Genomic DNA, 19,122 nt, shown 5'->3' on the forward strand with positions numbered 1-19,122 from the left:
TTGAAAAAGCCCTTAAAAAGAATAATTTCGCCTTTACTCAAACTTAAAGACATGAGTTATCGTAGAAGTTGGTTCCGTGTGTTGTTGGTTTCACAACTCCTTGTCTGATAACGAAATCACCGAATCCCTCATTTTCCAGCCTCTCAAGCGCGTACTGCTTGATCAATGGGCTGAGTATGTCTAATATCTCTGGCTCGGTTACCGACTCCTTGAATGGCTTCGCCAATCGTGTTCCGTCAGATGCTCCACCCAATAACATCAAATATGTTCCAGGAGCCCTACCCACGAATGCTATTTCTCCCATCCATGGTCGAGAGCATCCGTTTGGACATCCAGACATTCTCATCACTATCATGTCGTTCCTCAATCCATTCTTCTCCATGATATTCTCCACCTTTCCAACTAACATAGGCAAGTAACGCTCCGATTCCGCCATTGCTAATCCACAAGTTGGTAACGCAACACACGCTGATGAAGACAATCTCAATCCTGTATAGGTCAAGATATCTAACTTATACTTGTGAAGCAGGTTCTTTATCTCCTCGAGCTGTGAATCCTCAACATCTGAAATTATCAAATGTTGGTTGGCTGTGAGACGGAATGTACCCTTGTGAATCTTTGCTATTTCACGCAGCCCGGTCTTGTATTGAAGACCATCGATTTCATCTTGGATACGACCGTTTTCCTAAAGGATCCAATTAGCATGTCTAATCTTGCAACACTAATACTCACAATAAACATGGTAAAGTGCCACTTTCCATCCTGACCCTGAGCCCATCCATACCTATCGATGTTCGAGTCAAACTTGTATGGACGACTCTCTTCCAATTTGTAACCGAGGTATTCATGGAGCTTGCCAACGAATCCAGGTAATGTCAAGTTGTCGATGGTGTACTTCAGACGAGCATTCTTGCGGTTCTCACGGTTACCATAGTCGCGTTGAACCAACATGATCTTCTCAGCGACGTCGTTGATCTTGTTTGGTGGCACAAATCCAATGACATCACCAAGACGTGGATATGTTTTCTTGTTTGAGTGTGTAACACCCATACCACCACTGTGAGCACTGTTAGCGTTTTCTAAAATCTTGTCTCAACACTCACCCTATCGCAACGTTGAAACCTTCAAGTTGTTGACTTCTCTCATTTACAATCGCAATGAAACCAACATCATTTGCAAAGACATCAACATCGTTGTGAGGTGGAATAGCAATAGCGATCTTAAACTTTCTTGGCAGGTAGTATGGAGTGTACAATGGCTCCTGATCGACGACAGATTCACCTGCAATCTTCTTGCCATCTAACCAAATCTCACGGTATGCTGAGGTCTGCGGCAAGAGGTGATCACTCAGTCCCTTAGCAGCTTCGTGCACAACAGCGTGCAAATGCGAGAATGTGGGATTGGCCGATGCCAATACGTTTCTGTTGACATCACCACATGCAGCAATAGTATCCAAGGCTGTCTTATTGATTGCTTGCATTGTTGCCTTCAAGTTACGCTTGATCACACCGTGGAATTGGAATGTTTGTCTTGTAGTAATCTTCATCGACTTATTGGCATACTCATCACCAATCCTGTCAAATGCCAACCATTGTGGACCGTTACAAACACCTGCTGGCATACGCACTCTAATCATGAAACTGTATGCTGGCTCCAGCCCTTCATTCTTTCTATCCTCTCTGATATCACGGTCATCTTGCATATAGGTACCGTGGAACTTGGTCAATTGTGTATCGGCCTCGGCGATAGCCCCAGTAGACTCATCCTCAAGTCCTTGTTCAATTGTACCGCGGAGGAAGTTGGATGCAATCTTGATGTGCTCATTTGTAACTGGTTCCGGTTCCTTTTCAGTGACTTCGACATCGTCGACACCTAACGCCTTCCACAGCTTTGGTTCCCAGATCTTGTAACCCGTCTGTGGACCATCTGGATCTTGGTCGTCACCCAATCCAAGGTCGGCAAAACGTGTAGCGCCAAGCTTCTCAAGACGTGCATCCAAGTCCTTTCCAGGACGATTGTAGAAGTGTGCATCTTCGATTCTTGGCCAATAGTGAGAGTCACCCATACCAAACACACTGAACTTGACGTCATTCAATGTCTTGAAAACATCAGCTTGTCCGAGCAAGGTGGCCGTGGTCTTGAAAAAGTTTCTTCCGTTTTGTGGTGGCTCACCCTGACCAGCTGTTGAAGAAACAAAGACAACGTTTTTCTCGAGCTTCATATCCTCAAATGGGAAGTCATCCATAGCCAAAACTCTAGCAGCAACTCCGCGCAGCTTAGCGCGAGTAGCGATGCGCTTAGCAACCTTCTCAGCGTTACCACCGTCAGAAGCAAACAATACGAGCAATGGTGGACCATCCATGTTACCGAGAAGTGAGTCCAATGCTTGCTGTGCCTTCTTCTTTTGAGCATCCTTCAAACCTTGTCCCTCTGAGCCAACAAGCTGTGGTGCAAGCTGTGGCTTGGATTGAACAAAGTTAGCTAAATGGTTTTGGCGATCGAGGAAGCTCTTGAGGTCTTCTTTGATACGCTCAGAGTCGAGTGAGAACATGTTGTTGGTTTCTTTTGCTGGGTTCCAACGGTATAACGGCCAGTAGCCAACGTCGACAGCTGCCTTTGTATCCTTGAGCATTTGAAGTGGAGTAGATTGCTCTGAAGTGTATGGCAAGTGAGCAAGGACAATAGATGGGCCATCATACTTGTCAGCTTCCATCAATGCTTGGAGGACTTGGGTGTATGATGAGTACACGGCAACAGATGCGACGTAAACATCTCCGTAGTTCATTGCATAGAGACCAACATCCTTCTTGCGCTTTGATGGATCTTGGGCGTTTCTCTGATGGTATGGCAATGAATCAATAAGAAGAACGTTTATGTTCTTTCCAGATGCAATAACTAATTGATGTCAGCAAAACTTTCAATCAATACTCGTATTCCAACTTACCATGGTGAAGCCCTGAGAATCCTACATCGTACGACCATGCATCAGATCCAATAATCCAACGCGATTGTGAAGTGAGCAAACTGGTATTTTCCAAAACATATCGGACCTTTGGATGAGATGGCTTTTCATTTTTTAAGATTTCAACGGCTGTGTTTGCAAGTGACTGGCTAACTTTCGAGTCATCTTTCTTAATAAGCCATTTTGAGAAAGCTTCGTGAAGTTGATTCGAAACACTGTTTGAGGAGATTAACTCAGAGATGGCACTAATGACGGACTCTCTCTTGTTGAGATTAGCGAGAGTAGAACCGAATGCAAACTCTGGTGAAGTAATGTCAAGACCCTCTGATGGTACTTGATCTGGCGAGTTGACAACAGCCAAGTTTTCACCAAAGATTTGTTCCAAGAGTTGAGTGTATGACTTTTCATGCTTAGGTACGTAAACATCGTAATTTGCTTTAGCTGCCTCAGAGAGCTTTCCATAGAGCTGACCGTGCTCTGGTTGGTCCTTGTCGAGGTTGGAGTGAACAGATTCAACCACCGTAGCAATCTTGTCTTGACTTATAGATCCAATAACACTGGACGAAAGCTTTGGTAATTGCCTGTCTGAGGTGGTGAATGCACTGATCACGTCAACAAAAAGTGGAGCGAATTGATCAACCTTTTTGGTAACTTGTTCGAGAACGGCAATACGCTCAACAGATGAAGGAATAAGATCAAGGAGTCGCTGATAGTCCATTGGACGGTAAGTGGTGAGTGCGAGAACTCCAATAGCAGAGTCTTTGTTGACGGAGTTGAGGAAGGCTGAAGAAGCAGAGCCAAAAGTGATAAATAAAGTGTTAGGATCTGAAGGACCAGAGTAAAAAGAGGTGCGTTGTGGTCTGCGTGTGGCGATGAGTGCCTGCAAGGCGATAGCATCAAAATTTTCGAGCTGCTTAGCAGACTTGTCTGATGGTAAGTGAGAAACGCCATTAATACCGTTAGAAGGAGCTTTATCATTTTGGAGGAAGGTAATGATGTCTTGCTGAGAAATTTCACTAAAGTGGTCAACGATGGAGGAATCTTCGAAGATGTGAATGACGGAGGAATTGAGCTGAGCAGCAAGCTTGGAAGCAATGAGAGAATGATCGTGAGCTTCAACTAAAGATGAAGAGTAGATGATTGGAAGACCGGAAGAGCGGAGGGTGAGTATATCGGAGAGGTCACCGGCTTGTTCAATAGACAAATTGAAGACGATTGGCTCATCGTTGAGTTGCTTAGTAAGAGTAATAATCTCGTTAATCATGTGTGGGTCTGCAAAGCCAGTGACGGAGACAGGACTTGCGCCATTGAGTGCGTGTCTAACGGCGGTGTCGATTGGCTGAGCTCTGGAATGGAGAGTGGCAATCACAGGATGATTTACAAGGCCAGTGTCATTTGCCAAAATGGAATATGATTGGTCGAATGAAGATGGCTGGTTTGAAGGTGGCAACACAGATACCACTGTCTTCGAACTGAGATAAGTAATTCTACCAACCACCTGTGAAATTAAGGTGGCCATCTATATACTAATTAGCTTTTCCTTTAAATTTCAAGCTTTACTCACTTTTGACTTTGTTGGTCCAAGTTAAAGAAGCGAGTCCGCCAATCTGCATCGATGATGTGCTTCGTAGTCGTCCACTAAAATTCTTCCGATTACAATTCAGCATTTTATTAAATCTTATTAGCTATCCCGTTGTTAATGTTTTTACACTTAATTCATCTCTCTCCCGTTCCTTTCCTCATCGGTATCGTCGGTATCGTCGGAATTTTAGTTGTGTTAGCCAAATCCGAATTCAGACGTGTTTCATCAATTGGTACATGTTGCTAATCTATATTATCCAATCTACACTTTGATACCTCAGTTTAAACTCAGAAACCTTGAAAATTTTATCAGTACTGTTCAATATCTCGATTCCGGCAAACTCACAGCAGTCACAATCAAATGGACATAAAGCTGTATCGCCACCTTTATCATCATCCATACCAAGCTCATCAAAGGTATACACTGAAAATCCGTCATCGGTCCTTTTTCCTGTGTATAAACGCGTTAAAAGAGTTTAAGCGTTTAAACCCTGACTCACGCCCACTAGTACCCCTAGAATCAGCAAAGTCGTCTTCTTCCTCGTCTTTCGGCTGTTTCTTCTGCTTTTCTGGTTTCTTGTCTACAGTACTCGAGCTTGTGTCGACTACAGTAATTGGTGACTGGTCCTCTTTGTCGCCTTTACCAGTATTTACATCCTCACTAACTTTCTTTGCTTTCTTCGCCTTCTTCTTTGATGAATTTGAGTTTGGTTTGGACTGCTCTTGCTTCTTCTCATCACCCCGACTTGTACTACCGCCTGCGAATATATCATCGATCTCATTAGCTTTACGCTTCTTCTCTTGGTCGTTTCCCTTGGCTGACTTGGCCATTTCACTCTCTGTTATCAACGTTTAACGGTAAAATGGATAGGAATAACAGAATCCAAAAATTAACTTCTTCAAGATTCGGTCAGAGAGCTGCAAACCTTGCCAGCTCCGCAGGTACTTATATCGCTTCAAAGGACTATCCACAGCTCGCGAAATCCTTTTACTCATCTGCATCACAAAACGCAAGCGATTTACTCGGATACACAAATGATCCTAACACAGTTATTGAGGGTACTGATACAATCACCGTCTTCCCAGGCTGGGCTGTCGAGAAAGCTGAAGAATCTGTATACAAACTCCAACTCAGCGGCTACGCGTCCTGTCTGAGAAGCATCGATAAAGCAACACGATCCCAGCGGGCTTTCATGAAGCTCGCAAGATCATTCGCTGCACTTCCCCCTCTCCCCAACACTACTGCTTCGTCACAGGAGACATTCAGCAGCGTCGAGGAGGAATTGGAGGAGTTAGAGGCAAGCAATATACCCAAATCTGAACAAGAACAGATTCAACTTGAGCTCAAGGCTGAGTCGGCTCGTACAGGTGGCTCTAATACTGCTCCTGGTCGCTGGAACGAACAGCCCAGAGTTGCGAATATGATGAAGCCTCAGCAACTAGAAAGACAACAAGCTAGCGTACCAAGTATACCTCTTGAAAAGTTGCACACTATGCATGCAAATATGAGTGAGTCGCTCTACCACTCCTCAGTATGCCATCTTACGTCAATCTTCAGATAAGCGTCTGCAGCCATTCTGGTCCTCTATATTACCCAATAGAATCTTGAAACTCAACGTGTATGCTGTTTGGGGTACTCCTGTCGACAGGACGGTTGACGAAGTGCCCGAAGCTAAACCGGTCGCCACTACACAAGTAAGAACGAATCAACAAGGCCATTTTGAATATGTGTTTAACATAGTGGGTCGGATACTAAATTTGTTTAGCTCTTCTTATAATTCACAGAAAATAGACAACATCCGGAGACCTTCTTGGGTTAAAGATCCATATCAAAAGCCCATAGAGCTGAAAATCCAGGTAGACCTTCTCCCTCAGATGCTTGACTACAGTTTACGCCCAGGCATAGTACCAACTCCTGACTCAGTTGCCGACGTAACAGCCAGTCAGATACTCCATGTAAAGCTGTCTTCCGATCGTGGCATACGAGTGATATCAGACCTCGACGATACAGTCAGGACGACGGAAATTTTCAACGGGGTCAGAGCCATGTTCCGCAACGTCTTTGTCAACGATGAAAAAGAAATGGTTATACCAGATATCGTCAACTGGTACAATAACATGTATAAGCAGGGCATAGCAGGGTTTCACTATGTGTCTAATTCTCCCTATGAGGCATTCTCAGCAATTAACGACTTTTTCAATATTTCTAATCTCCCACATGGTCATTTCAAGCTCAAGTATTATGGCGGAAAGTCTCTGCTCGGTGGCTTGTGGGAACCGGCTGCGGAGAGGAAACGAGCAGGTGTGATTGAAATATTGAATGAATTCAAACTTTGCCAGTTTATTCTTGTCGGAGATAGCGGTGAACAGGATTTGGAGCTGTATTCATCTTTGGCGAGAGAGCGACCTAACCAGATACTGGCAGTCTTTATAAGAGACGTGACAACACCAAACGACAAAGATATAAGTAAGGAGAGTACAGGGACGTCTTCTGAGGACGTGTTAATACCACCAGTCCCACCACCGCGAAGCACAAAGCCAGATCTACCACCTATGTCACATATACCACCTATAGCACCGAAAGAAAACACTTGCCAGACGAAGAAACCCCCGCCACCGCCTGTGCCTCCTAAACCTTCACTCACACCACAGACACATTTGGCGCCAAAGCTTCCATCTAGAAGTGAGACAACGCCATCGTCTTCAATTCGGTCGAAGCCATCATCTATCACTCTTCTGGGCAGTGACAGCGAACCAATAGAGTTTGAAGCTTATGACGCCGCAGAAGCAAAATTAATGAAACGCATTGATAATTTCATGATGAGATTGGAAAAAGCAAAGATGGAGATACCTGCGCAAGTCATCTTTTGCGTATTTAAAGATGCAAGAGAGGTTGAATCTATAACGGAGACCTTACTCGCAGCTCAAAGATAGACTTACAACGGTTTTATAAGCTAACGACATAACGCACAATTTGTATCTGTAGCAATAATTTATTTAATGTTCTTTGCAATTTATTTGAATGACGAATAAATATAATAATACAATAGAGCTAAAGGTTCAACTAAGCTTCTTCGATTCCACCGACACCCAGTGCATATGTAGCTTCAGTTTCCTAGACAATATGAGCTTAATAATACATCGCCTCATTATACTTACAGGTAAGTCTGGTGAATCTGACAACTTTGCAATGCGCTCGTTGCCTCTGCCTTTGCGAAGATAGATGCGTGTTGTGGATGCATGACCGAGAACGTGACCCCCGACAGGTTTTTTGTCGGCTGCTGCAAATGTCGTCATGGCGCCAGGATCAGCTTGTACGTGATTAGAGATAAGAATCGCGACGTTGAATTCTTCAGCGAGTCTAATCAGACGTGTCAAATGCTATTATGCGACTACGTCAGCTTTGAACCACTAATCAGACTAACGACGCACCTGATTCAGTTTTTGCTGGCGCTCAGAAAGTTCCCCTCGGCCGCTGTAATCGGTTCTGAATAGCGCAAGAATCGAGTCGACAACGACCAGCTGAGAATCATGTCAATTTGCTACGCTAGCTTGTAGCTTTACTCACTCTGTAGATGCCACCCTCGTCAGCCATTTTAGCTGCCAGAGTGTTCAGCAAGTCCATCTGTCTACTCAAGGTAAGAGTTTACATTAAATTAAGAGTCGCACATACTGCTCTGAATTGAATGCGCGCGCAACAGTGATATTATCAAGAGCTGCCTCCTCATCCATGTTAAATCTTGCCGCAATTGACCTGATCCTGTCTGGACGGAAAGTGCCTTCGGTGTCAATGTAGGCAGCTTTACCACTAGCGCCGCCCATGTCTTGGGGCAACTGAACAGTAACGCAAGCAGTGTGGCAGAGTTGAGTTTTTCCTGTTCTGAATTCACCATATACCTCTGTTATGGCTTGTGATTGAACACCTGCTATACAGGTGGTGAGTATAGGTGCGAAAGACGACCAAACGCACCCCCAAGAATAGCGTCGAATGCTTTCGAGCCAGTGGAGATGTTGCATATGCTTTCACGCTTCTTAGCGACCTCTGCAGCGGTTAAGAAACCAGTCTTTGAGCACTTCTGAGCGGCTTCCTTGATCTTCTCGACTTTAACCTCGGAAAGACCCTAGCTTGATTGTGAGTATGTAGATAGCAGTTAGTATTGAAGCTATCTGCCTTGATTTTGAGCAATTGACGACGAGTAACTTGCAAAACGGCCATAACGGTGCTAATTCCGCCGTTGCGCAGTTTAGTGATATCAGCAGCATTGATATTGTACTGCTGGAGCGTATCAATGTGATCAAAAGTAGTCTCTGGTGCTTGCTAAGAGATGAGCGTTAGAGATGGAGATGACTAGAGATCTTCAAAGATGCTCTACATTTTCATTAAGAACTTCTGATTGGTCAACGACTGAAGGTGTTTGTGACATGCTTTGAATAATTTATTTCGTTTTGTTGGTGGACGTTGGTTATAAACCTCCTCAGAAATATACATCGAACATGGCCGCAACTGGAGAAACTTCACAAATTCCGCAAGCCAATACAAGCGCTCGTGAGAGCAGAGTAGCGACCCATTCGCATATCCGTGGTCTCGGTTTGCAAGAAGATGGCTCTGCTGTTGTTGGTACTGGCTCTGCTGGATGGGTTGGACAGACTACGGCAAGAGAGGTAGGGATTTATTCAATTCGTAAATGCTGTTTAGCTTACAGGCCACCCTTGGCTACCCTTTAGGCCTGTGGTATCGTCTCTGATATGATCAAACTTCGCAAGTTCTCAGGAAGAGCACTCTTACTCGCAGGTGCACCAGGTACCGGTAAAACTGCACTTGCTCTGTCTATTTCACATGAATTGGGCTCTAAAGTCCCCTTCTGCCCGATGGTCGGTTCAGAAGTTTACTCATCCGAAGTGAAGAAGACTGAAGTGTTGATGGAGAACTTCCGTAGAGCCATAGGTTGGTTTTGTGGTATACAGTGTATGGTCTTCCCACTAAAACACCGCTCTAGGTCTCCGCGTAAAGGAAGTCAAGGAGGTCTATGAAGGCGAAATCTCAGAGTTGACGCCTGTCGAAGCAGAGAACCCATTGTCTGGATACGGAAAGACCATCAGCCATGTGGTTATATCACTCAAGACTGTCAAAGGTACAAAGCAGCTCAGATTGGACCCATCTATCTATGAATCAATTCAGAAGGAACGCGTTTCTGTAGGTGATATCGTTTACATCGAAGCCAATACTGGTGCTGTTAAGGTAAGCGTAATAGCGCAAAAGCACAAAGGTCTCTTTTAACATCTTCACCTTTCAAGCGCGTCGGTAGATCTGATGCCTATGCAACATCATTCGATTTGGAAGCAGAAGAGTATGTACCTCTGCCAAAAGGAGAAGTACATAAGAAAAAGGAAGTCATTCAAGATATAACTCTGCATGATCTTGATATGGCAAATGCTAGGCCACAGGGCGGTCAAGATGTGATGAGCGTAATGGGTCAATTGGTGAAGGGTAGACGAACTGAAATAACTGACAAACTGCGTGGTGAAATTAATAAAGTCGTGAATAGCTACATTGAGCAAGGTATAGCTGAATTGGTTCCCGGTGTTCTCTTCATTGATGAAGTGCACATGTTGGATATTGAGTGCTTCACATACCTCAACAGAGCTCTTGAGAGTACGATATCACCACATGTCATTTTGGCAACCAATAGGGGTATGTGTACTGTCAAGGGAACGGAAGACAGCGGCGGCGACGGTATCGTTTCTCCTCACGGTATACCAACAGACTTATTGGACAGATGTATGATCATTAAGACCACTCCATACAGCAAGGAAGAGATGAAGGTTGTCCTGAGCCTTAGATCCAAGGTCGAAGGTTTGAAATTGGGAGAGGCTGCACTCGATCAATTGGCTGAGAAGGGTGCAAACACATCGCTGAGATATGTCTTGCAAACACTGACTCCAGCTTCAATCCTTTCCAAGAATAGTAACAGGGCAGAGATTTCTCCAGAAGACGTGTCTGAGCTGGATGATCTTTTCATTGACGCAAAGACTTCTGCAGACTTCACTGCTGCCACTCGCCAACCACATTCATCCTAGATATAAAATCTGATTATGATTAAGTTATATGTGTATAAAATACAATAAATAATGCAAAAGTTAGCTTTCTATATATATGGTACGTAAAGGCTAGGATTGACCATTTGTTTGCCTATATTCTTTCAGTATTTGATGCACGGCAACAGAGTTTCGAATGTTTTCATCAGCGAGCTTCTCAAAAGCTTCCGTGACGCGTTTATATGCTGCTTCTAGATCCGCTGTTCTGGTGGTAGTGTTGTTGGGAAGATTGAATTGACTTGAATAATTATCATCATCATCGAAACCTCTCATACTCATTCTAGCAGGCGGTCGTTGTGGGTAGCCTTCTTGGGAATATGACGGGCTAGCTGAATGATTCATGTAGTCATCCAAAACAGATTCAGTCTGTCTGTCTCTATCTTTCATTTTGAGTGTATCTCGTCGATTGTCGATATCATCAAGTGCTTTTTCTTCTTCAGTATCGGTGACTTGATCAAGCTCCTTTCGCACACGCTTAAACCAAAGCGGATCGGCGTTCTTATGTGCGTCTTTGGATTTCAAGAGATTCCGTAGTACTTCAATGTCGTTGTCGCTGTTCTCTTCAAATACCTTTAATTGTTGAGTATGGCTATGGTTGCTGCTCGTACCCTCCACTTGATAGTTGAGTTGATCTCTCTGATGCTGTAAAACCAGGATACGCCTTCTCATCAAACGCTCTCTACTGTCGAATTCTTGTAGAGTATCTCTTACGAGGACTGCAAGATTTTTAAGCTCGTTTGCATTAGGATAATCTGAGCGTGATTGGGTTAGTTGATTTGTGGGTAAAGCTTATTAACGTACTAGCGAAATTATTCTTTAAAATTTCAATCTCCTTGCGAAGGTTGCTGTTCTCCTCAATCACTCTCTTTATCTCCATTTGTTATGATGTGATGATGGAAAAGGTGGAACAAGGGAATATGTTCAGCTCATAACCATAACCTCTGCATAAATAACAAAGAATCCTACCAAAGCTGTTATTATCAGTGGAAATATGTTCATCCACAAAAACTGCAGACGCGCTATCCTGATTCCTTTTGATTTCAGTATCTTATCCCATAGTAGCCCCGCTAAGCTAGCCGAGAGCGTGAATGAGTATGCACCAATATTGCTTCCGAAAGCTATACCGAGCATCCCTGCACGTACTGTTTTTGGATTCCTGCTCGACTGAACGAGAACTTGGGACATAAGCACAGTTGCACCGATGTTAGTGCTGCCATTGCACAGCACTATCTCTATCAAACCCAATACCCACACTGCCCGTAAAGTATCATCACCTATTGCTTTCTGTGCCCAACTGGCAAAGATGTCTATCCAGCCAACTGCTTGCAATGAGTTGACGAGAATGAATTGTGTGATGGCAAATGGTATAAGGGCGAATGGCAGACGGCTACCAACTGTCAACACGGTAGGAAATGACAGGTTGACAGTTCGCAGCCACCCAATCCTCTTCTCCACCTTGCTCTTGAATTTGGCATGATGGCGCCAGTCATGTACCAGGTCTCTAACAAAGACAACGAATGCAGCGGGTATTGTAATCCAACAAACATGCATACCTTCAATCAAAACGCTGCAAATGACCAATGAAACCAGTGTTGCTGTTAATATCACGCTGCTAAAGATTGCCCCAGTTCTATCAATCAAGACACTGCGAGGATTGACCTCAGGTGCGCTCAAGCGAGAAGGGATATACACTTCGTTATCATCACGACTGAGTAATTTGTTGTATGGTGAGAATTGAATGAACAAAACTCCTAGCAATGCTATTGCAGAGAAGAAGACTGGTAAAATGAGATAAAGCGCGTAAGTGAGGAAGCTAGTAGAAGTTGTAGACGTTAAAACTAAATTGGTTGGATTCGAAGGTGGGAGTACTGCCGATGCTAAGTTCGCCGCTGTGAACTGAGAGAACAGAAACGCGATTGGTGGATGGAGTCCAGTAACTCTAGTAAAGTAAGCCAGAAATGCCGTTCCACTTAATATAACTGGATCCTGTAAATATACACATAAGCGTCTGCCGAGATAAGGTCAAGAGCACTTACATTCCCGACGAACGTGGCTAGAAAGATAAAGAAGCAATAAAAGTAAGCATATAAAGCGTATCCAGAGTTTTTGCCTTTATTTGATACCCAAAATGCAAGATACTGGAGTAATCCCGTTGCATCGAGCGATAACGCAATATAAGCCTATGAAATCATAAGCTTTGATAGTACAAGGAATGCAATCAATAAACCTCACCAGTGACAAGAACAGTAGGAGAATATCATACGGCCTTAGATGAGTCTCATCGCCTACGAAACCGTATTTCAACTGCTCTCCACCGATGCACCTGCTAGCCAATAGCACGATGATGCAGAGAATTGGAACGGTGTGAAGGTTTAAATAGATGCTGAAATTGTTGAAATTGATTTTGAATGGCTTCAGTGTAAAGAAATTGCTAATCAAGAAGAAGATTATGGTCACTATAGCCTCATACCTCATAGTTAAGCATGAAGGGACAGTCACGAACACAACGTCAAACTTGAAGTTACAATGCAGAAATTTAAAATTCATGCTAGCTAGAATACTATCGAGATATGCTAAAAAAAGAAAAAGAAAGTAAATCAGACATGTAAGATTAAAACTTGGTTTCTATGACAGCAAGAAACCTTTGCCTTCACTCATTGCTATCGTAAGCTTTTGCTTCAATACATCCTTGTCGCTGTAATCGGGCAGCTTGAGATAATTGGCGCAAGTCATAACACTAGGAAGCGAGTCGTCCGCTTTGTACCCAGCTTCTGGCGACTTGCGAACGACAGTGAGCTGAGGATGCAGTCCTCGGAAGCCTGATTCAGAGTTAGCAATTACCTTTCACAAAAAACATACCACTGACCTCCAATTGGCAACTTGGGAGAACCAGTGAGGAATTGCAAGAAGTCTCTACGAGCGACCTTGTCAAATTCAGATAAGGCCTCAATTAATCTACGCAATGCTGGACTGTCATTGTTGAAACCATGGTCAGCCTTGATGACTTCGCTCAACGTCTCAGTCGTCCAATCTTCATCAGCATTGCCGAACAAGCTTGTGAGCTCCTCAGGTGTGAAGATCTTCATATCTTCAACGGACAATATCTTTGAGAAACCTTCCACAAATGCATCTACTTGCTTGGTCACACCACTGACGAGAGTCGCGTCGATCACTTTATCAATGAAATCGCCAACGTTGTCGAGAGTAACATCGACATTTTCGCCTTTTTCGACCAACTGGTATTCAGGCTGACCTGGTAAAGTGAAGTCGAGTGCGAGGTTATCAATCTTATCAGCTATTTGACCCTTGGACAGCTCTGTTGAACCAACAATCTTTTGCACTTCCTCGATACTCTTTCCGACCAAAGGATCTACAAGCTTGACACCTGCAACTGACTTTGGAATATTCAAACCCATAACCAAATTCATGAGGAGAGGGTTAAATGATATGTCGATAATCCTAGAGTCGAGTAAACCCTTAGCGAGGAATTGACCCAAAATTCTGAACAACTTGATCCGCTCTTCACCTCTATCTGATTCAATTTCCTTTGCTGACATTGGCATTGGGAAAAGACCAGTCTGTGAGTAGACATATGGTGATTCTGACGAATCTGAGCTTCCTCTCCACAACTTCAAGTCTTTACGTGCGAATTCTTTACTAACCAAAGAATAGAACTCTAACGTAGGTCCCAAGCCTGTTCCGACTTCTTCAAAGTATTCGATCTCTAATATGCTTGATGAGCCACCGTACAACTCAAATACCTTGATGGCAGACTCCAACACGTATTCCCTGGAAATTCTAACCTTTTGTCTTTGCATCCTACCTAGATGAGATGTCGTAGGATCAATTCTACGGCTGTCTGAAGATGTGCGTGATGCCTCGTTCTGCCACTTGGTAATCAACCTTGCTGTACCCCAGCTCTGTGCTTGTAAGAAAGCGTATCGGGTCTGGAACGTAAAAAGGAAGGGGAATGCAGTTGGCAGGTCGATTGCCCAATCAGGAAGACAGGAACTGTGTTAAAAGTTAGGATTTATTTTCTCGTCAGATACCAACGCACCTAGCTATCAACATAGGCTCTTCAAGTTGACGATTGAGCTTAGCGGTAAGCTTGTTGTTGACAAACGTCATCTCTCCAACACCAGTTTCTTGAGAAAGAGCCGCACCAGGTTGGTTGAGCACATTGACTTCTTGTACACCTGTGCACATAGCATGGAGAACTCTAAGAAGTTGAAGAATGAGAGCATGCTGAGAGTCTTGAGCGACAGATGCAGGAAGCTGTGACCACGTGTTTTGTACACTTTCAGACGTGATGGCGCTGATATTTGGCTTAACGTCATTCTTCTCTTTCTTAGGTACTGGTCCTTCCTTACGTCTAAATTTAAGAGTGTAGACGTTTGCGAAAACGTTTCTCGAACCAGCATCATCATTGTCATGTAGATTACTGTAGATGGTTGACCCCAGATCGACCTTTTCGCCATTCAACTCAAACTCGAGGTGGAAGTCGGTTGGCTTTGTCTTGAGTGCCGATGCGTAAGATCCTTTTGGTTTTGCTTCCTTGGTACCTTCTGAAGACTCAGGCTTCTTGGAGCTAGATTTGGATGACTTTCTCGCACTCGGTGAAGCTTCAGAAGCAACTGCTGGAGACGGTATACGCGTACCTTCAGGAGTCTTGGCTTCAATTTCCTTGCCATCATCCTTAACATCCAAATTGATGGTTTTCTCCTGGCCCAGTCTACCTTCACCCACCATGTCAGCTTCCATCTCATCGTCATACAACTCATCATCAAATTCATCAACGAATTCGCCTGCAAACGGATCATTTCTATCATTTTCATCCTCATCATCCTCGTGTTCATCATCATCCTCTTCCATAGCACGAAGCTCCTCCTCATCGATATCATCCTCGTCATCTTCGTAATTATCCTCATCATCCTCATCACCTTGGGCCGATTCCTTGCCCTTTCCTTTTGATTTGCTTTCCTGGTTTGATGCTGTCGGTGTACCAGACAAATCTTCCTTGGAGCTGCGACGGCTACTGCTCTTACTACTTCCCTCCTTTTTGTCCTTATTTTCCTTCTTGCTGGAGTTCGGTGAAGATGCATCTGCTTCTGGAGGAGGAATGCCGGTTGCGGCGGCAAACGCGGCAAGCACACCAGAGAGTCTTGATGAACCACTACCACCTTTACCTGAAAGTCCATTAATGATTCTAGGACGTAAATAGTCGTTTAGAATTTGGAAGGTTGCAATAGCGTGAACAGAGACGACCATGGTAGGTTGCACCTTGCTTAACTCTGGATCATCAGCCACCAAACGCAGTCTGACTTGACGACTAAGTGCTGAGATCGGGCTACGGCGACTATCATCACCAAGATTTGATCCAACTGTGCTGACAGAAAATGGTTCCAATCTGCTGAGCGATTCTTGAAGACGTTTAACCAGAGATAACAGAGCAGATGGCGAGCCAGGAATTTGTGATCGTCTACTTGAAAATATTTCAATTACTAATTTATGTCTGAGTGCTGTAGGAAGAGAATCGGTATTACCAGTAATGAACGCGAGCAGACCCTCAATCAATCCACTGCGGAGTAACTCAAAGCTAGACATGCTATCTTCACGAGTAAACCAATTGCCAAGCTTCTGCAGTGTTTCCTCTATCTGTTCAGCAGGTGTAGTTGAGGATTTGAGACCTTGAACCATCTCACGAATTTCTGCAAGCGCAACTTTGGCATCATCGTAAGTTTCAGCACCATTTTGTTCCTCCAACTTTGCGAAGATTTCCTTCAGTGCCCTAGCTCTGGCAATAGCTGCATCAGATGGATTTACATTCGAAGCTCTATCGAGGCTCGCAGGTGATGCGGTACCCGCAGCTGCTGAAGCAGCAGCGCTACCGGCAGCCAAGTAAGATGCGAGTCTGTTGGCTGGATTACCAGTTCCAAGACTAAGGAAACCTGGTGATGACTCAGCTTGCGGTATGTCAACTCTAAGGGCTCTTGCGAGGTTGGAAACAGGATCACCACCAAGTGGACCCTCGTCTCTTTCAGCCGTTGAGTTAGGCTCGGTCTGTTTCTCCTTATCGTCCTTTTCTGAGTTGAGCTTGTCATCGGCAATAACCTCAATCTCGTACATAACACCTTGGCGTCTGAGTGCTGAGTGATAGACTTCAGGTAACTTGTTGACGAGAAGCTCAACGAGCTGAAGAGCACCAGTAACCAAGTTAGGGTTATCGCGTGAAGAAAGTATACCTCCAATAAAGCTAGCCATTGGAATAAATCTGAGTAGGTTCTGTAGTTCAGGTTCCTCTGCAAAGCTGACTATTTTGAGAAGACCAGCTAGTGCTTTACTGCGGACAGGTAAAGAGACAGATGCAGCGAAAACTTCCACAAATACGGGAAGCATAAGAGACATAAAGCGATCGATTGAAGCTGGGTTAGAGCGGAGACATTCAATGCGGTTACGCATTGCTTCTTGACGTGTGGCCTCTCTCTGTCTGGTACGGTTGACAAGGCTTGGCGGTGCATGACTTTCAACCTCTTCATTTGCTCGTGAGCTCTCATCTTGGCCTTCACCTGTTTTGTTTACGTATGACTTGTTATCAAATACACCAACTAATGGTTCGTTAGCTAAGTTAAATAAAAGGGAGCTACTCACCAGGTACGATGGGTGGAAGTAGCTCTAACGAAAGACTGAGAGCCTCATCGACTTGATCTTTTGGCCTGTGAGCCAAGTTTTCGAGAACGACCATATCAGCTAAACCGCCTTCACCAGGGGCAGAACCATCTTTCATTGCTTGCGTAGTTGGATCAGTTTTCTCTGGAACGAGTACACCAGTGAGAATGTTATAAAGAGTGTCAACAATGCTGCCATCTAACAAGGCGATGGCAGCCTTAGCACTAGCTTTGCTTGCTGATGACATGGAGCGTAGGAGTGCAGTGAAGGTGTTAATAGTGATCAGAGGCGTACCTCCTGATCCAGAGGGTAAGAGAAGGCTGACGACTGCAGTAATAAGTGTGCCATCCTCGAGTAGCTTTTCGATAAGATCAGCTTTGTTCTTGTAACTGTCAATGATACGAACGACACAAAGACAAGCTTGCTCTACTAATCTTTGATCGGAATAACCAAGAACGTCGCGTATTTTCGGAATTGCGTCGTGAACCATATCGAAGCTGTCTGGAGGAAGAGCGCGACAGCAGTTGGCGGCAGCGGTGAGCGCAGTACGTTGGACATGGGAATTGAAAAAGTCGAGGTATTGGAGAATCGCGGTGAGACCGCCTTCTGAGACAATTTTGTTTGGAACCTCCTGAGCGAGTTTGCCAAGAGTAGAAACAGCTTCTTCAGCGAGGTCAACGTACTGAACATCACGTAACTTTGAGCAAAGGATAGGGATAGCGCCGTTTTGAGCAACTCTAATTGATGAGCCGGGGAGGGCTTCCATGAGATTGGCCAAACAACGGCAAGCGAGGAGCTGAGCCTCACCAACGTTGTCACCGAAGCCACCACCACCAGAAGCAGCGAGAGCGGCCATTATCTCGGCTTCCTCCTGAGCTTCAGCTGAAAGAGGTTCTTTCTTATTTGATTGATCGGTTGTAGTCGGAGGATCGCCATTCATGATTGCAATTAGTTCTTTAGAGAAAGCTTCAACCTGGAAAGAGCCAGCGAGAGTTTCTTCAGTAGAAACAGCTAAAACTTCAGCTAACTCTTGAAGAGCAATCATGAGCTGTGTACCATCACCAGAGCCTAAGGGATGAGGACGTTCGCGGAGGTGTTGGAGGATATTCTTGTAGCGTGAGGATTGACCGAAGATCAAGCCACTGAGCATTCTATAGTCAGCAAGGAGAGCGTGATCGTCTTGAGGGATTTCATCTAGGTGGTTGTCGTCGTCGTCGTCATGGTCTAAATCCTGGTCTAAATCAAGGTCATGGTCGTTGTGTTGCTGGTTGTGATGTTGTGGAGAATTATCAAGGTTGGGTACGTCATTGCGAGCTTCTGCAGCAGCATCAGCTTCAGCCATGAGAAGGTCATCGTCGTGGTAGGTTGAGGAGTTTCTTTGTGGATTACGTCTGTGGTTGGAAGTGTTTGGTTGACGAGATTTCTTAGATTTTTCATTTGGAACGTTTAATTGCTTCTTATCCATTTCTTTATTAGTAGATCTGAGGTTATACTTTGATTTCTTGTTACTTGTGGTTTCAACTGGTTGCTGGCTCTTTCTCTTTGAAGAACCTGGCTGTGGATTACTGTTGCTGTTGCTGTTGTTTGTATTGCTCGATTGACTTGTAGATTGCTGTGGATAACTTGGCTTATTTGATTTATTCCTCTTTGGTGGCATCTGATTTTTAATTCAAGATATCCATCAAACGATCTCAATTTCTTATTTAGCTTGTGATGGTCGTTCGAGAGAAAGATCTAATCACGCTGTATCATATAAAGACTTTTAAATGAAAATATTCTTCTTATTTACAATACATTTTTGGCCTTTAGATCTCTGG

At 44.3% G+C, this 19,122-nt stretch overlaps 7 protein-coding genes across 7 annotated transcripts; 2 read left to right on the forward strand and 5 right to left on the reverse strand.

Annotated features, from left to right (window-relative positions):
* Window positions 1–43: 43 nt before the first annotated feature.
* J056_004471 (Sulfite reductase subunit beta) lies at window positions 44–5,325 on the reverse strand (the record flags this gene model as incomplete). Its single annotated transcript, XM_009269666.1, has 7 exons — window positions 44–685; window positions 733–1,057; window positions 1,104–2,895; window positions 2,945–4,423; window positions 4,890–4,994; window positions 5,044–5,233; window positions 5,284–5,325. 7 exons carry the CDS (start codon window positions 5,323–5,325, stop codon window positions 44–46), a joined length of 4,575 nt encoding a protein of 1,524 aa, XP_009267941.1.
* An 81-nt stretch (window positions 5,326–5,406) lies between these two features.
* Window positions 5,407–7,477, forward strand: J056_004472 (Actin patch protein 1; the record flags this gene model as incomplete). Its single annotated transcript, XM_009269667.1, has 3 exons — window positions 5,407–6,052; window positions 6,102–6,283; window positions 6,329–7,477. 3 exons carry the CDS (start codon window positions 5,407–5,409, stop codon window positions 7,475–7,477), a joined length of 1,977 nt encoding a protein of 658 aa, XP_009267942.1.
* Window positions 7,478–7,607: 130 nt separating this feature from the next.
* Window positions 7,608–8,967, reverse strand: J056_004473 (Meiotic recombination protein DLH1; the record flags this gene model as incomplete). Its single annotated transcript, XM_009269668.1, has 8 exons — window positions 7,608–7,658; window positions 7,703–7,924; window positions 7,976–8,065; window positions 8,112–8,172; window positions 8,217–8,469; window positions 8,514–8,664; window positions 8,745–8,861; window positions 8,917–8,967. 8 exons carry the CDS (start codon window positions 8,965–8,967, stop codon window positions 7,608–7,610), a joined length of 996 nt encoding a protein of 331 aa, XP_009267943.1.
* A 70-nt stretch (window positions 8,968–9,037) lies between these two features.
* Window positions 9,038–10,621, forward strand: J056_004474 (RuvB-like helicase 1; the record flags this gene model as incomplete). Its single annotated transcript, XM_009269669.1, has 4 exons — window positions 9,038–9,205; window positions 9,269–9,488; window positions 9,541–9,782; window positions 9,839–10,621. 4 exons carry the CDS (start codon window positions 9,038–9,040, stop codon window positions 10,619–10,621), a joined length of 1,413 nt encoding a protein of 470 aa, XP_009267944.1.
* A 90-nt stretch (window positions 10,622–10,711) lies between these two features.
* Window positions 10,712–11,516, reverse strand: J056_004475 (uncharacterized protein; the record flags this gene model as incomplete). Its single annotated transcript, XM_009269670.1, has 2 exons — window positions 10,712–11,391; window positions 11,441–11,516. 2 exons carry the CDS (start codon window positions 11,514–11,516, stop codon window positions 10,712–10,714), a joined length of 756 nt encoding a protein of 251 aa, XP_009267945.1.
* A 44-nt stretch (window positions 11,517–11,560) lies between these two features.
* J056_004476 (Arsenical pump membrane protein) lies at window positions 11,561–13,114 on the reverse strand (the record flags this gene model as incomplete). Its single annotated transcript, XM_009269671.1, has 3 exons — window positions 11,561–12,625; window positions 12,676–12,819; window positions 12,872–13,114. The coding sequence occupies 3 exons, from the start codon at window positions 13,112–13,114 to the stop codon at window positions 11,561–11,563; spliced, it is 1,452 nt and encodes a 483-aa protein (XP_009267946.1).
* Window positions 13,115–13,264: 150 nt separating this feature from the next.
* Window positions 13,265–18,962, reverse strand: J056_004477 (Ubiquitin fusion degradation protein 4; the record flags this gene model as incomplete). Its single annotated transcript, XM_009269672.1, has 4 exons — window positions 13,265–13,458; window positions 13,506–14,650; window positions 14,697–17,244; window positions 17,288–18,962. 4 exons carry the CDS (start codon window positions 18,960–18,962, stop codon window positions 13,265–13,267), a joined length of 5,562 nt encoding a protein of 1,853 aa, XP_009267947.1.
* Window positions 18,963–19,122: the final 160 nt, after the last annotated feature.

The sequence above is a fragment of the Wallemia ichthyophaga genome, assembly GCF_000400465.1.
Source record: "Wallemia ichthyophaga EXF-994 unplaced genomic scaffold scaffold8, whole genome shotgun sequence".
Classification (NCBI taxonomy): Eukaryota; Fungi; Basidiomycota; class Wallemiomycetes; order Wallemiales; family Wallemiaceae; genus Wallemia; species Wallemia ichthyophaga.